Source organism: Choristoneura fumiferana, chromosome 24 (assembly GCF_025370935.1).
Source record: "Choristoneura fumiferana chromosome 24, NRCan_CFum_1, whole genome shotgun sequence".
Taxonomy (NCBI): Eukaryota; Metazoa; Arthropoda; class Insecta; order Lepidoptera; family Tortricidae; genus Choristoneura; species Choristoneura fumiferana.
In genome coordinates, this window is record NC_133495.1 from 12,124,125 (window position 1) to 12,141,786 (window position 17,662).

Consider the following 17,662-nt stretch of genomic DNA (forward strand, 5'->3'; position numbering starts at 1 on the left):
TAATCTGCGCGATAAATCGCTTTTGACGTGATGCGTACGCCGCGCGACAGTGTAAATCCCGTAAAGGATCTACAAACGACCAGAATTAACACTTTTCCGGCTAATTTTACTAAATAGCGCATTTAAATGGGTTGGTATGGATAGCTCTAAAACTATAAGAGGCAAAGATCTGTTCCAAGGAACCTATGTGTTTCTAATAGTGACAGAAAAACTGTACTCATAGATTAACTCATTCGGATTGGTAATTGGTAATTGAAGAAATAAACAAACAAACAAAGGTTTTGTTTAAGTTAAGTACGCCATTATGTTCGATTTCTAAACTAAAACTTTTTTTAATTATGAAAGTTTTTCTTCGACGTGGAATACCACGAACCTCAAGCAATAGTTATAAAGAGGTCTACCGGTGGACCACGCGGCATCGACTGATTGTAAAAGCAATAATGAAGGCCACCTACGGATCCCATGGCAGGAGGGGTAAGCTACTAATGTTCGTGGTCCGACGGCAACCAGCAAACGAAACCAAACAGAGAATTTCAAGTAAGTAAGTAAAATAAAAGCTTGTAAAAATACAGTGCACTGGTTGAGATTGCTTACTGGAGTAGACTGCGGCCGTGCTCCGGCGCAGCGTCTCGCTGTCCGCTGCCATTGTCTTATAATAATTCTTTATTTATACGCGGCCGGCGGCTGGCAAAGCGCGGCGATTAGTGATACGACGGAATTATTGTTACAGATTATATTAAATCACCGGCCATTGTTAGTTAGCGCTAGGCCGTTAATATTCCGGGCTTAGAAAAGGGATGTTGCCAATGTGCGTTCCTAATAAGATTTCGGTAGTTTTCCTTATTCGTAGCCCATTAATACCGCACATCAGACATTCAATCATCACCTTTCTTTGCACCCTCACCACCTCAGTAGCTGGCAGTCTACTACAGTTCGTTTGTTGCGGAACTTTTTGCCATGCACGGTGAAAATTTGGAATCAGCTTGCAGCACCAGTATTATCCGGACCGGTACAACTGGAGGATCTTCTCCGTCAGGCGAATTGCTTGGAATCGCCTGCTCGTTTGCCCCCTCGCATATAAAAACAAACACTCGGCCTATTTCAATGTGTTTTCAGTCTGACGATCCCTTGAGGAGAACCAGTCTAATTTTAATTGTTTACATTCACATGACATGCTTAGAATTTTATTTTTTATAATTATTACTAATCATATTACCTTTGACGATTTCAATACAAATTCTTATAACTGACATTTATGTAAATTATAATGTAATGATGTATTGAATGAATAAATAAACTAAACTAAACTAAACTAAACTATGTATGTCCGTTTTGCTGCAAAATCTCTCAGCAGCTCTTAAAATGAGAGGGTCAAGGTTTTCTCATTTCCTTCACTGTAAACGCATGGTTTTGTACACTATCGTAATATACACGTTCTGTTATTTCAATCTGGCAAAGTACCCGTTACATGGATGGTAAATGTATGCACCCCAAATGTACCCCAAGGCCGTGTTGGCCGTCATCCATCGTCCGACGTTTATTATGCTAATGCCGGTATTGACAACACGCACTACACTCCCCCTTACCGACCTTTTTAATGTGATTCATGATACTAATATTAATTAATGTTTTAATTTGATACGCCTCGCGACTTTGGACAAAGGCGTGTACTCGTAGGTACACTACCTTAATGGAATACTTGCTTGGATATCTTCCTCCGTATACTCGTTCAGGGAGACATTGAAGAAGATGTGGCTCATACTATAGTTCATTCATTACTTAGTAAGTAATTATCCTTTATACTTGTGTTATTTATGTATTGTATGTAAATGTGTGTATTTATGTATTTTATTTTATATTAAGTTATATATATATTAATGTTTTATAAATGTGTTATATATTTATTGTATATATAGTTAGGTATTTGAGGTTTACATATGCATTTATATTTATTCAAATGTTTTGCTCTATTTGTCGATCCTTGTTTTTTGATTGCTCCTCTACCACTCAAAGGTTGACTGACAGAAATACCTGCAGGGATAAGTGCGCCTTTGTACCTAACACTTTACTTTATTATGTAACCTTTTTATTTTTTCTTTTTGTACCATAAAGAGTATAAACAAACAAACAAACAATCTTGCCTAAAACGCAGAAAAACAAAAATTGCAACCGGCACGATGGGTATAAGCTTTCATCTTCTTGGAATCCTGTCATAAATAAGTGTCGGCGTCGGGATGAATGTTCGGAGGGACGATCGGACACTGTTAGTGTTGTATGTCGGTGTGATGGGGTGACAAATAAAAATGACCAAGTGCGGGTAGTTCGAGATACGAGTACCTACCGGTACTTTTTGTGATCAAGTGCGGGTAGTTCGAAGGACTCGCGCTGCTAGGCAGACTTGACACCCCACACTTCAGTCTACTCGTGACCACGGCCACTGTAATGTTGCCGAAACGTCGAAGTAAATTATTACTCGCGTGTTTTAGCATGATAAGTCCCGTTTGTAGTATTTTGACTATGAGTGAAAATCACGAAAGTTTACGTTAAAGTAGAGACGTTGTGTAAATGCTGTCTTTTATGCTTAAACCGCCGGCAGCTAAAATTTGACTGGCGGGAGAGCGACGAATTCTGCGCAAACTTGGACATACTCGTATTTAGGGCGTAACGTAAAAAAAATATTCCGTTTCACCATTTCCATTTGCACTAAAGTTGAAGCCAAATATAGACCATGCGGGAAAAGTACCCACTGCCGAAGATAGCGCAATCCTAAGTCCGCATCTAATGCAATGGGCAATGCCGGGAGATTGCTGATTGTGCAAGCACAAATAGGTATAAAAAAAGGAGGTTCTTCGTTCCACTTCCACGTTATGTAATTTTTATGTATGTGCACCATATTTCGACGTCAGTTGTGGATTGTTTTTGACATCATTATTTTTTTGGAAAAAAAAAAATTCGTGACAACATGGAATGCGTAAATCATGAAATACCTAGTCCAAAATCAGCAAAATCAAAAAGAGATAAGAAAAACAGTAAACCTACTCCTGCGGTGTCACCAAGAGTTTCCCAGGAATCCACTCCTCAGATGCCAGGTAAATCGAGGAAATTCTTCAAATATTGTAGGCATATATTTGTTTACAATTTTATCAGTTTTTTTGCTACGAGCCCTTTTAAATCCCCCTGTGGAAGAGACTTTTTCATTCCTCCTTGGTTATAGGCGCTGTGTGCTTGTCTATGTACATATACCTAGTGCTGTAAGTACGCACAGCTCGTTCCGTGACAGTCACGCAGTTATTCCACGCGACGTCGTAATCCGCTTTATTTACGGCGTGTTATTAAATACTTACCCAGTAATCTGGCTCCATTCAACTCGGTTTGTTTTGAAGCTTGTACACTACGTTATTTAGAATAAACAAATATGAGTTACTACTCGTAGTGTTCACCCGTGACTTCTTACGCGTGAACAGTTAAACAGTTCTGACAGTTAAATTAAAATTCCAAGATTTTATTAAATTCCCGGAATACTCGTGTTTTCATTTAAGTTGAAGAACATCGTCCGTGCAAAATTTTATATCTCTAGACTTAGTGATCAGTTCCTCGTTGCGTTACTTGCCAGTTTCTTCTCGACAATTTTTTTTTCTGATTATTTTGACGCTCATAGTCTAAGTGCTTGTTACCTAAATAAAAGCGAATGTTCTGTATAATTGTTAAATTTATTCAATTATCAAATTACAATCTGTGTATTTAGTCAAATATCTTGCCCCTTGCCATTTTCGATGGAAAATTTTCCATCAAGTTCGCGGCAAATCCACGTTGGTTAGCTAATAGCTATGGACAGCAAAAAATAAAATCAGAAATGACTCAAGCACTATTTTACGAAGTGCCAAATTCAAACTTCGTATCTTGCTGTTCCGCTGATGCTTATATTATTTAATACGAGAGTGAGGGACGGTACGATACGAAGTTCGATGTTCGAATTTCGTAGTAGCCCGCCAGATCCTTAATTGAATAAAGACTGGTCCGGACAGGACAATTTTGTGTTCGACTTTATTAAACCCGGCAGTAGACCACAAGCCTGACAACCAAAACCGGACCTTAGAGCCACTAGAGCAATAAATAACGAACGCAATTTGCCGTATAATCGCAGGAACCTTAAGCTTATGAATGGCGGGTGGGGCTGGGTAAGGGGGGAGGGGGCAAGAAGTTAATGCCCCGTGCCGCAGTTACCCGCACCTGGCGAGGAGTGGCACGCTTGCCTGTTTACCGCTTGTCAGTTGTGTATTTTTAGCAAAATTAAAAAGTTTATCCTGCGAATAGGCCGCAAAGCGCTTTTTAACCCCCGACGCAAAAAAGGGATATTATAAGTTTGACCGCTATGTGTGTCTGTGTATCTGTCTGTTTGTCTGTGGCACTGTTTTTTGATTTGAAAGCAGGTTTTCTAGCGATGGTTCTTAGACATGTTTTATCAAAATCGGTTCAGCCGTTTTTGAGATATTGAACTTTGAAGTGACAAAGTCGGGGGTTTTCCAACTTTCTGTTGGTTAGGTTATTTACATGTTATTTTCTTATACTTACTACCAGCGCTTTCGGAAAAAACCATCATTGCCAAGAAGAAAAAAAATTGGCAAAATGTCCTGTACCGGGTGTCGGCCGCAGCCTCCCCAACAATAATCTAACCAACAAAGTTGGAAAACCCCCGACTTTGTCACTTCAAAGTTCAAATCGGCTGAACCGATTTTTTTTTTTTTTTTTTTTATTTATTCTCAAAAAAAGGTACATAATTTTATTTACATAACTAATTTCGCCAAACTATGACGTTTATTGGCGAATATTGCGCTCAATTAGAACAATTGTACCCTACTTAATTAAAACTTATCTACTTAATGTTCTGCTTACACTTATCTTTGCGAATCAAATTTTTCTAGCAAAAACTTTTTTAGTTTATTCTTAAAAACTTTAAGACTATTATAATCATTTTTCATTTTTGATTGTTTTAATAAAACATGTCTTAGAACCATCGCTAGAAAACCTGCTTTCAAATAAAAAATAACGGTGCCACAGACAGACACACATAGCGATCAAATTTATAACACCCCTCTTTTTGCGTCGGGTGTTAATTATACTGGGACGAAATTACTCAAGAGAACATTTTTATACACCGTAATTTTTCCTTTAAGTCCACAGTCGCATATTTAATAAGGCAGTCGGTAAATGGTCGGTAATCAAGCGTACAAGTGCGGACCACAATAACAAATAAACTAACTGACATTACCTCAAGGTAAGGTTAGGCTTTATTTAACAACAGTCCCATAAAAAAACATGAAAGTCGGTGTAATTATTTGGAGATTTGGCCAGCAGTCGGCACGCAGGTTGTTTGAGGTAATAACTAGTACTGGTGACCAAATTACACAGAATTTGATCAGATCCAGTGCGTGATTGCGTTCGTATTAGCGTAAATAAAGGTCCCTTGTGTACAAGACTAGCGACCCGGTTTTATTCGGGTACAATTTTCAAAATAAAAGGTCTTTAGTAAGGCACTTTTCATTTTTCAGCTCTATTTCCCAGAGACTACACCCACGTACGTTCAGCTGGGCGCGCTAGTATATTATTTATAATGTATAAATTTTCCGTGAAAAATTATGTAACTGACGGTGAACAACGCATTTAAATCCGTCCGTTAGTTTTTAAATGATCTTAGCGTATAAACGGCGGGAGATGACTTTATTTTATACTAAGCAAAGATTTTATAAGGTTCACTTGTTATTTGTTCACTTCAGAAAATGTTGTTTTTAACTAAAACTAAAAAAAAAACGCATTCAAATCGGTCCACCCGTTAAGAGCTACGGTGTCACCGACAGACACACACACAGACAAACTTATATCACCCCTCTTCTTGCGTCGGGGGGTAAAAATAGTGTCGATTAACTAACAATAGTCAAATTACGTTCGTTAACATACTTACGACGCAGCGTTAAAACACTCCAGCGCTGATTTCCAGCGCACCGTTGGTGGCCCTCGTGCCGTTATAGACCGACCGGCCCGTTTTGGGAGGAAAATTTAAGGAAGAAGAAAGAGGAAGACAAAGATTTAATAATTTCATTCAAAATAACGACAATGACGACCGGTTTTTAGTTAGTAGTAATAATTAAATTTAATAAAAAGCACATAAATTTAAATCTATATACCATAAACGCACACATTGACTTCATTGTTTTAAACGGGCGAAGTTTGTCGAAAAAGACACCTTATTCGGCTTTCATCGGATTTTAAAAAGCTTGTAAGGTGGATAAATGAAATAAAAACTTTCAAGTGCTAAAGTTAACAAAAGCTCGATTTATGTTTCGAACTGACAAAAGAGTGCCATAAAAAGCATACGAACTTAGCGAGCAATTAAGGGAGTGCAAGTAAGATTTTTTTTAACATCCGTCCCGTGCCCTGTTTTAGACCCATCCTCTTCCCGTTGTGACAAGGTGAAAGGTACTCAGTTATTGTTTGGCAAGCTGTCGTGCTCTTGACGCTGAAGCCGGAACTCGCGGGGCTCGGTAGTGCGTATTTGCTGAGGAAATTAGCAGCTGTTCACAATACACAGGATTGTCCTTATTGGTCACTCCTCTTCAAACGAAAGAGGCGGCGCGCGCGCGTCGTGATCGATCGTCTCTTGCAGTCCGCCAAAGAGTATTAGTACCAATATATAAAAAGAGTGGCAACTCTATGGACAGATTTGCATCTATGGTAACAAGCGCTATCTGGTAGCTAGCTGAAGAACTAAATCTGACATAGCACACACATGTACATGCACGCACACAACAAGCTTAACGTCTATAAAGCCCAGTTTAGACCTGTAAGAAAATTGCGCAAGTTGCATTACATCGCGAGGCCGGTAAGCAAACGAGTTTTATGGTGGTCACTTCACTTGGTCACCCAAGCGGAGCAATGTAATACAACTTTAAGAAAACAGCAAAACACCAGATAAACTTAAAAATCATCCGCGAAAGCCAGACAGCCAACATACAGCGGAAAGATGGCGGACAGACTGAATTTTTCAAGTCCACGTTTGACACACTTGTCAATTTAGTGCTATCATTTTGTCGCCAGAGGCGCTGGCGTGTACGTGAAAAGGTGACGTTTTAAGTGTGCCCCACTGCAGTCCGCACACTGACGCCCCGAGGCGTTGAGCGAAATCATCGCCGTTCGTTTTGACAGGAAGAGGGTAGTTGGAGTTATGCATTGTCACACCGTTTGTGTAGCAAACAGCTGCTGAGGTACCCAGCCCTTTGCTACGGAGTGCAAAACTCGAACTTCGTATCTAGCGGTCCCGGCTGACGCTTATTTGAAATATTAATATTTTTAATAAATACACTAATTTAATAAAATAAAATATTAATAATATTTGATGAGTGAAAGGGACGGTACGATACGAACTTTGATTTTCGATTTTCTTAGTAGCCCCCCTGATGTGAGAGTGGGCAGAGCTCTCTACTTCCAACTACGAACTTCGGGCTCCAGCAAGTTGTGGAAGGCAAGGGAAAGCCAGCATGCTATTTTCTCAAGAAATTCGTCACGAAAGTTCACTACTATACTGTTTCTATCCAACGACCACGTCCATTCTGTCAAAGTCGCGGGAATCTAATGGATGCAGTGCAGGATCGATCGGTGTAGAATTATTTGAGCTTTTTGTCTAGTAATAGACGTCTTTCAGACAAGACCGGTCTGAGTGGAGAGCCTTGGGGGAGGCCTATGTCCATCAGTGGACGTCTTTGGCTTTGTCCAGTAACATACGTCTTTCGGCTGATGTGATGATGATACTTAAAATACCCTTCCTACAAAGTTGCTCATTTCGATATTAGTAACACAAGTAGATACAATCGGTTGCCGCTGTGGAAGAGATCGTTTTGCGGTGATAAGCCCGTTGTTTGACCCAGTTATGTGCTTTATGCCTAATCGTATTTATTCACGTCGCTGTCAACGCAAGTTATATTGACTTTTGAACAAATCGTTCTTTGAGTGTGATTGTCTATATTATGTAGAAAACAACAATTAAATTGTAATATTTGAAAAAATATGGCTACTATGTTTGGCCCGCGATTTTAGTCTAAGAATAATAGTCTTATTGCAATGTCGAAAGAAAGAAAGACAGAATGAATTATTTGCTTGCTTTGGAAAGGACATAGGATAGTCTTTATCCCGGAAAATTGGATAGTTCCTGCGGGGGGTATCGATAAACGAATTCCACGCGGCAACAGCTAGTACCTATTATATAAAATTTCACCTAAATCCATTCAGACGTTATTACATGACTGCGTAATAAAAATCTTCACAAACTTTGTTGTTTATTATATTAATGCAATCGGAATTCCAGTTAGTTTATGGCGTTATTTTTTTCGTTTTCCAAATTACAATACTCATAATGTAATCTTTTTTTTTAAGTACTATCGCTGCAATAAGCCTTTGAGGCATTAACTCGACCGGCAATTTGTTACGGACTAAGCCCAAAAAATTAATAAATGGTTTTTACACGAGTCCTTCGTGTGTTTAGGTCGCGTCACATTTGTATTATGCCTTTCATTAGTCTGTGCTCACTTACAAATAGTATTTATGATGGATTCAAAGTATTTAGCGTAGTAAAACGCGTATACAGTTAAATAAAAGTAAGTTACGGCTGCCAGAAATTGACTAGGCTTTGGTGGAAACGAAAGATGTGTGAGGACGTGTGGCGAGGAATGTGTTTTTCAAAGGTTTTTCATGAACCATTATAATTATAACTGCTTTATTTACCTATCCTCGCTCAGCACCTTTCTGGTGGAAACAGCTGAGCGGAGCAAGACGAGGTAAATGAAGCGTTTCTATTAGTTCATGAAAAACCTGGTGGTGGCCGGTGAAATTACTGGCACTTGAGGTATTCCATCTTAGGCCTCTAGGTTGGCAACGCATCTGCAATACCCCTGGTGTTGCAGATGTTTAGGTATGGGCGGTGGTGATCTCTTACCATCAGGAGACCCACTTGCTCGTTTGCCATCCAGTCGAATAAAAAAAAACAGTCTAAGCCGCTGACAGCAGCTTGTCCGCCGACGTCTTCCACGACCCGCAATCGTAGCCGTATGCCGCTGGGCACGCTGTATTGTGTTGTAGGGTACGCGTAAGATAACAGTTAGTCGTACAGCAGTGACTCACCATTTTTGTGATTATAGTAGCCGGTGCCCGACGAGGAGCCGGAGCCGGTGGAGGAGCCCGGCGGGCGCTCGTCGTCGCCGTCCAGCGCCGGCGCCAGCGAGCCGTCCATGCTCACGCGCACATGCCCGCGCCGCGCCTCCCCGCGCCTCCCCGCGCCCCCCGCGCCCGCCCGGCACGCGACGCACGCGCAGGACACTACCTGAGCCAAACAACATCATGTTACGAGTATTGAAAGGGTTGCAATTACAGGATGTCTTTGACCCGGGCTTTAAATCCAAGGTTCGATTCTACTCACAAAACGAAGCTACTTTTGTTTTGTAACGTTTTCAAAAAATTTAAATTTAGATCATTCTTCATCTTCAAAGTTTAATCGTTAAATCAGTGTATCAGACATGGCGATTGTTATCGCTGTCTCTTGGTATTTGACATTTATTTGACATCTCAAAAATAAACACATATCAATATGCCATCAATTTGGTTTTGATTGTATCACATACATTGAAAATTACATTTATTTATTTATTTATTTTGTATGAAAAAAAATGAAATTAACAGTGGTTTATTTTTAAAAAGTAGCAGAACAAAAGTAACTCAGTTAGCGCAAACAGAATCGAACCCTGGATTTAAAGCCCCATGGTCAGACAGGGACTCTCTGTATAATCTGTATTAAAAAATAATTAAGTTATAACTCTATGTATTAAGAAATAATTAAGTTATAATTTTGTGTTATTTCTCATTACAAACATTTTTGTTGTTAGATAATTTTCACAAACGCATTTTTCTGAGTAAATAGCGAATTTTCACGTACTTAGCAGTTTTTCAAGTTGGTTCGCAAATTTATTTATTCGTCTTTTTTCATGTAGCGATTTTTACGAAGCGTTTTTTACTGTTCGCGTTCATTTTTTTCGCTTATTTTCCCAGTAGATTATTATATTATTCGCAACTATTACCAGTATAATAGTCCGGTTTGTTCGATATTTTGCTTGAAATCATTATTCTAACGAATCGGTACTCCTTAGTGTCCACATCATTACACAATATTAGGTAGGTTAAGTTCGTCACGTATTTTCACAAGCGTATCGAGGTTTCCGTACAAATACGTACGTACGAAATGCTAATGAAATATATAATTTACTAGCTTTTAAACGCGGCTTCGCCCGCGTCGAATTCAGTTATCGCGCGCTGTTCCCTCGGGAACTGTGCATTTTTCCGGAATAAAAAGTAGCCTATGCCACTCTCTGGTCCATAAACTCTCTCTATGCCAAAAATCACGTCGATCCGTACCTCCGTTTCGACGTGAAAGACGGACAAACATACACACACTTTCGCATTTATAATATTAGTATGGATTTCAAACAGCACGAGGTACACACCCATGTATGATCAGGATAATATTGGAGAATAAACAGAAAATCTTATGAGTGTGTGTGTTTTATTAGTTACAATCACGCAAAAACAGCCGGACGCTTTTGATAAAAAAGGATAGAGATAGCGGGACCATAAAATAACACTACTTATGTAGGCTAAGTACTTACGAGTAAGGAAGTAAAGAAGGATAATTTAGCAGATCAATAAACTGAATGAAACCCAAGTCTCAATCGAGTGTTATGGCTCTCGAGACGGACCCAACGACGGGAATAGCCGACTAAATACGTTGTGATGCAATCAGCCTCATCCCATCCAAAAGTTTCCTAACATAAATATTTTGCTCCATGACGTGTTACACCGACGTGTAAAGGTGCGACCAAACCGCTGCTTAAAAAACGCTGACGGCACGGAATCGCAGTGACGCACCGTATGCGCACCGTTTTTATCGCATGCTCTCTACACCGCTGCTTAAAATACGGAATCGCAGTGACGTGCCGTAAACTTCGGGTCTTTACCGAACAAAAGTCGTGACGTTTACGGCACGTCACTGCGATTCCGCACCGTTGCAGAGGTGTGGAAAGCATGCAAAAAATTACGGTGCGTATACGATGCGTCACTGCGATTCTGTACCGTCACCGTTTTTTAAGCAGCGGTTTGTTCGCACCTTAAAAGAGTATACCTACTTATGCTTTCATACAAACAGGCGCCTATTCCAGCACGCTGACAGGTCCGACCACCTACTTCTATCACAGAGAGATATTTTGAAAATATGTGTAAGTTAATCATGAAACACTACAATACGGTATTTGACTATTTTTTATATGTATTATAAATTAAAACTTTACAATGCCTGTTATCGAATAGAGAAAGAAATTTTAAGCTACCTTTACAAATAACAAAATTATAAAGGTTTGAAATCCAAGATTAGACAGAGAAAGACATACTGGCATGTGACGTCACACGCTAGTAGCGCCAAACTTGCTGCATAGAGAAAAGCGTTTGAGATAGAGACAGGTATACAGATTTTTCAAAAAATAACTATTAATCCAATTTTCAACTGATTTATGTTTTCTCTTCGCTAAACACTTTCTGTATCTCTATTTTTTTTTCATAATAATATATAAGACATGGCAAATTCAGGAGTACCTAGTCAAATACCGCATTCTAACACGACACAGCTTTAATCTCAAGTCAAGATTTACCGACAAATCTACAATAAAATATCGACTAACAAAAACAATTCTTGTTTCACAACACTAAGCTAATTATTTATTTATTTATTTATTTATTCATTTATAAGTCATGTTCATTACATTAGGTGACATATTATTAAATAGTAGGTACACGACACCCTGTTAGGGTATAAAAATGATAATCCTTAAACTATTTTACTCCAATAATTCATTATATCCACGGATTAGAGGAGTGATGTCATTAAAATACTAATGCTAATATAGGTAATAAGAATTTATTGTGAATTTTCGTAACTTAATTAGATTGAAATTTAAATGAAATTTAATTTTAATAATGTTCAATGTCAAATTATTAGTTTCAATATTATTATTAATGTCATCATTCAACTATTTCGTATTTCTTAAAAGTAGTGCAACAATTAAAATTTTCTTATGAACTACTAGGGGCATTTACATTATTTAACATTTAATTTTCATAGTGTATCATTTAAAAAGTCATCAATTTCATAGTAACATTTTTCTACCAGTAATTTTTTCAACTTATTTTTAAATACATGGTCGCTGGTTTCCGAAGTGATCATATCCGGTATTTTATTTGCTATTCGTATGCATCGGCAATAATTTTTTATTAATTTATTGAATCAAAAAAAAAAAAAACTTTGCTCACCCGCGACCTTATGATAGTACGTTTATGCAAGATATGCGCGTTCATACAGTTCCTCTACCCCCACACTGTAAGAGAACACATAAATCACACAAACCCATCTATCACCCCACCACACTACACTGACGCGTTTCGAACTCAACCAGAACTCATCTTCACAACAACACAACCGTACAACATGCTACCAGATGTTAAAGCTATTATCATTAAATTTAGATACAACGATTTTTTATTGTCACTCGACACATGTTACTGAATATTGTTATATTGGTGAAATAGTAGTAGTGGTGAAATATTATGACAACTTGAGTGGAAAAAAACAATTGAGAATCTGTTGCTCGCGCTATGTGCTTATTTCTATTCATATCCATGCGTAAACTATTAGATAGGTCTACCTGATAATAGAATTGACATACCGGAATTACGAATCTTACCGGTCCTAATTTAACACGCCAAGGTAGAGTTTTGGTTACATGTTCATTGACATTTAACTTCAGCGCCATCAATGCCACGAATATTTATCCCTCTCTTTGACGAAACGTTTCTTTATCCTCGACAGCCATTTCAGCTTTATTTTACGTGAAAGAGACGCTTAAGTGGCACAAAAGAACGTTCCCTCACTAAGTACCAATACGCTGCTGAGAACGACTGAAATTTTCAAACAAATATCACCCGAGAGGATTATTGACGCTTTGCAGCGAACACTTCACCGCGTATATTCAATTTCATGTACGATCTACAACAGAAACAAAAGAATATATATGTCAACTAGACTCCATCACGAGTAAGTGAACCAAAAGTGAGATCTTCGTTAAAAAAATCTTTAGGTATATTGGATGTTTTCATCCGTTTAGTACACCAACAAGTAGTCACCAACATTAATATCTGCCACAGCGGAGCGTGCAAAAATATCTGACTCGTCCTTCCGGCCCTAGAAATAGAGTCGTATCAGATATTAATGCACGCTTGTTGTGTCAGATATTGGTGCTGGTGACTGTACATTCTCAAAAGTGACTTAACAACTTCACTGGCCCCATATATAAGCAATCGCATAGCTAAGTGGTTAGAGAACCTGCCTACAAAACTTGCAATCCAGGGTATCTATCTATTTAAGTATACATGTATAATTAGTACCCATAACACCAGTTTTGCTTATTTTGAATTAGGGCAATTGGTGGCCCTTTGATTATAGATCTTTTAATGTATTTTGAACAACATATAATGTTTAAGATTTTTTTTCCTACACGTTCATGCTGTTGAAACTGGGGTATTAAACCTCTTTTTTCCTTTAAAAACGAATCACGTAGAATGTTGGGCTTAGCCCAACATTCTTGTATTAATCATCATGACTCCTTGGACAGGAAAGTTGTTAAGTATTTAGTTGCTGGCATAATTAAAACTGGCCAAGAGCGTGTCGGACACGCCCAAAATAGGGTTCCGTAGCCTTTACGAAAAAAATAAGTAATAGTTTTAAAAGACCTATCCAACGATACCCGGCACTATAGGGTTGGATGAGAAAAAAAAACACCCCTACTTAGCGTCTATGGGAGGTACCGTAAAAAGTTAATTTTTTATTGTACGATTTTGTCGGCATAGCATATATCTGTGCAAAATTACAGGTTTCTAGCATTGATATTCCCTGAGCAAAGCCGCGGACGGACAGACAGACAGACATGACGAAACTATAAGGGTTCCGTTTTTGCCATTTTGGCAGGTTTAAAATATTTCAAACCGTCCTAGTGCTGTCATACCTTGACAAGTTCGCACGTGACACTCGTGGCCTATAAACGTATATTTTTTATAAATGCGGCAAATGCTGGCTGCAAAAGAGTCACCCAGTGACACATGCGAACTCGAATAGATCCTTAACTTTTAGCAACTAAAATTCAACAACTTTTGAGCTCGACTGTACATAGTTTTTCTGTTGATTTTACTGCTAGTGACGTGAATAAAACTAGAATATTTATCGCAAAAGTGCCCTCGGGAGTGTCAGGAGACGTGCTGCAGGATAAATGGTGCGCGATGTTGGCTGGATAATATGTTTCACTTCTCATGCTCGTACAGTTGGTATTTATGCTGGATCTAGGCGACATAAAAAATATTTTAACGCTCTAGTGCATAAAGTAGAATCTTCGTCTAAGACCAAGGTAATTAGGTGTCAACAGCCGCAAACAAAGAAGTTTCTATATATTTTTTTTAATATTTTTTATTTTATGTAAAACTAAAAATCAATCAAATCAATCAAAATAAATAAATAAAACTAAAAATTTATAATTATATAGCAATGAATGAAAAATAAAAGGTACCTAGTAAGTCAAAAATTGTTTCCAGTGATGATGTTTAAATTTTTTGGTAGTAGGACCTTGTGCAAGGTCCGCCCGGATTGCTACCACCATCTTGCTCGCTAATTCTGCCGTGAAGCAGCAGTGCTTGCACTGTTGTGTTTCGGTGTGGAGAATAAGACAGCCGGTGAAATAACTGGCACTCGAGGTATCCCATCTTAGGCCTCTAGGTTGGCAACGCATCTGCAATACCCCTGGTGTTGCAGATGTTTATGGGCAGTGGTGATATCTTACCATCAGAAGACCCACTTGCTCGTTTTCCATCCAGTCGAATAAAAAAAAATCCTCTCAATTGAAGTGAAAAGCAGAATGTAAAACTCGAGCATCAAAAAGTGTCTTTTGTCTGGTTTTGCGTTCTGTTTGTTTTCATTATTGTTATTATTTTTATTTAAATTATTTTACTTTCTATTTGTTTCTTTTTAGATTTACTTTTGAATTTATGTCGCCTTCCGTGAAGTCGCCAAGCGGTCTCAGCGGAAGACCAGCGTTGGCCTCTACGGCCAACACTATGCTGAGCTGAGACCGTTTCGCGATTTCGCAAATACTGTCGTTAATATTTATTTTATGGTTGTTTTATTTTGTGTTCTTACTTATAATATGTATTTTCGAATTAGCGAATAAACGTTTCTATTTCTATTTCTATTTCTAAACCCTTTTTTTCTCGACGTGTCTATCCATCCTCGCCGTACCGGCTCGGGTGGCTATATGCCTCGGGTAAAATGGCTTGTTTTATGCTCTCGTTGTACAATCTACTATTGATCCATGAGTTTCATTCGTTAAGATATATTTCGTTTCATTGGTTAGGATGCGGTTATTGTACGATCTGCGTTGTGGTAGTTTCCGAAAAAAAAGTATCCATTATCAGTCTATCAGTTTTAGGTAATCTGAAAATATTGCATATGTATTTTTTCTTCTGTCAATTCAATAACAATGATGAAGATATGCAGTTAAAGTTTCGCGTGAAATCGAGTCGCGCGACACTTTTTAGTACGGCGCGGCGTGACGACACAAGCCCCCCTCTCCCGAGCTTTACGCGCTTAATATTTGTCATGTTTTAACCCCCGACGCAAAAAGAGGGGTGTTATAAGTTTGACCGCTATGTCTGTGTCTGTCTGTGGCACCGTAGCTCTTAAACGGGTAGACCGATTTAAATGCGGTTTTTTTTGAAAGCAGGTTTTCTAGCGATGGTTCTTAGACATGTTTCATCAAAAACGGTTTAGCCGTTTTTGAGATATTGAACTTTGAAGTGACAAAGTCGGGGATTTACCAACTTTTTGTTGGTTAAGTTATTTTGTTTGATATGCTTGAAAAAACCGTGTCTTATATTTTTTTATAATCCAGCTGACGGACTGGGACTGAATAGATTTTTTTTGCCCGAATGAACGGCAATAATGTAAAAGGGCATGAATTGTCTGGTCGTACATTCTGGGTCAACAGATACTTGATTGTAGGTACTTGTGAGTCATAAAAATATGAAATCGTGCGGATTTCGGAGTTTCGAGAACTGTCAATTCACAAGATGTTAATTAAACAACTGAAAGCCTAAAACTACGAGTAGTTTGTTGAGAATCGAGACGATGATGGATTACACTGCACTGTAAGCCAGGTTGCTTTTTTTTTAATTCCTCATTTGCTAAGCCCAGTCTAAAAGTTTACAAATGCAACATAAGCCACTTAGTTTCAGCGAGGTTGCATATTATTCAGATAATTGAATGCTGGCCGTTTTCCTTCAGTTTTGATTTTCTTCAACAAACGGGGAAGCGCAAGCGCAACTGTCATGCACGAACTACGCTTTTAGAAAACAAGTACAATTTGTGACTTAGCGAAATGCACGAGTATTTTTTTAAATTATTAAGCTCTTTGTAAATTTAAGCAAATAGGTATGCATTAAATTATAAATTAAAAAAAACAGATGACATGTGTAACGTTTTCAATTTAATAATTAACGCCCTATAATAAAACAGCAGTTTAATACACGTTTTTTTATAAAGACCGAAATAAAACTTAAAAAAAAAAACACCGGACACTTGACACCAATTGACCTAGTCCCAAACTAGGCAAAGCTTGTACTATGGATACATACATAAATACATATTAAACATCCAAGACCCGAAAACAAATATTCGTATTATTCATACAAATATCTGCCCCGGCCGGGAATCGAACCCGGGACCTCAAGCTTCGTAGTCGGACGATACATTGTTACGTGTGTGTGTGTGTGTATAACACGATACGTTGTTAATTATAGACCCGATATAAAATTCATTATTCAATTAATTTATTTTATTACAACTACTGCTCTGCTCATTAATAACAATATATATGAATCTTAGTCAGCAATAAAGAACTAAATTTAAAGCATTAATTACCTGTTAAGTTAATCTTTATGTATCCCAAAACACACTTTTTTAAAAGCTTTCAAAACACTCAAAACTTTATATCCATAACAAATTAAGATTCCAAAAGCACTTTTTTCCACGCCACTTTTTTTTACAAAATAATATTATCACTGGCCACCAAAAAAATAAATAATTTGAAAAAGAACGTCTTCAAGATTTCGAATATTGTTTTAATTAAATTCGGAACAAGCCGACGGCGCGGCGCGAGAGTCTGGCGTGCTTCGGGACGGAACTATTTCTACTGACGTCTCATGTAGACCGGGAGGTGAACGCTAAAAATGGATTAATGTATTATGATAACACTAGTGGTGTCTTAACACAACAGCAAATAACAAATAAAACTTTGTAAAATAGATTCACGGGGGTATAACGTCACTTATTTGCCCGATTGATCGACTATTTTTTATTAAAAGCAACTTAAAATCTATTTTTGCAATTGATTGAAAATTAATGTGATTTCCAAGGCTAAATAAAGCAAAGCGTTTCGAATTTAATTTTTTTATTACTAGAATTATTATTTGGAATTAT

General features: G+C 38.0%; 1 protein-coding gene across 7 annotated transcripts in view; it reads right to left on the reverse strand.

Moving 5' to 3' along the window:
* The window catches only part of LOC141441999 (uncharacterized), a 298,152-nt gene that overhangs the window by 114,600 nt on the left and 165,890 nt on the right, over positions 1–17,662 (reverse strand). For 5 of the 7 annotated variants that reach the window (XM_074106913.1, XM_074106911.1, XM_074106906.1 and 2 more), the window contains exon 2: positions 9,169–9,367. In XM_074106913.1, coding sequence (XP_073963014.1) covers positions 9,169–9,277 — 109 coding nt within the window. In that variant the 5' untranslated portion in view covers positions 9,278–9,367. Of the gene's footprint in view, positions 1–9,168; positions 9,368–17,104; positions 17,357–17,662 lie in introns of those variants that run through there. The other 2 variants (XM_074106910.1, XM_074106907.1) reach the window with 2 other exon arrangements.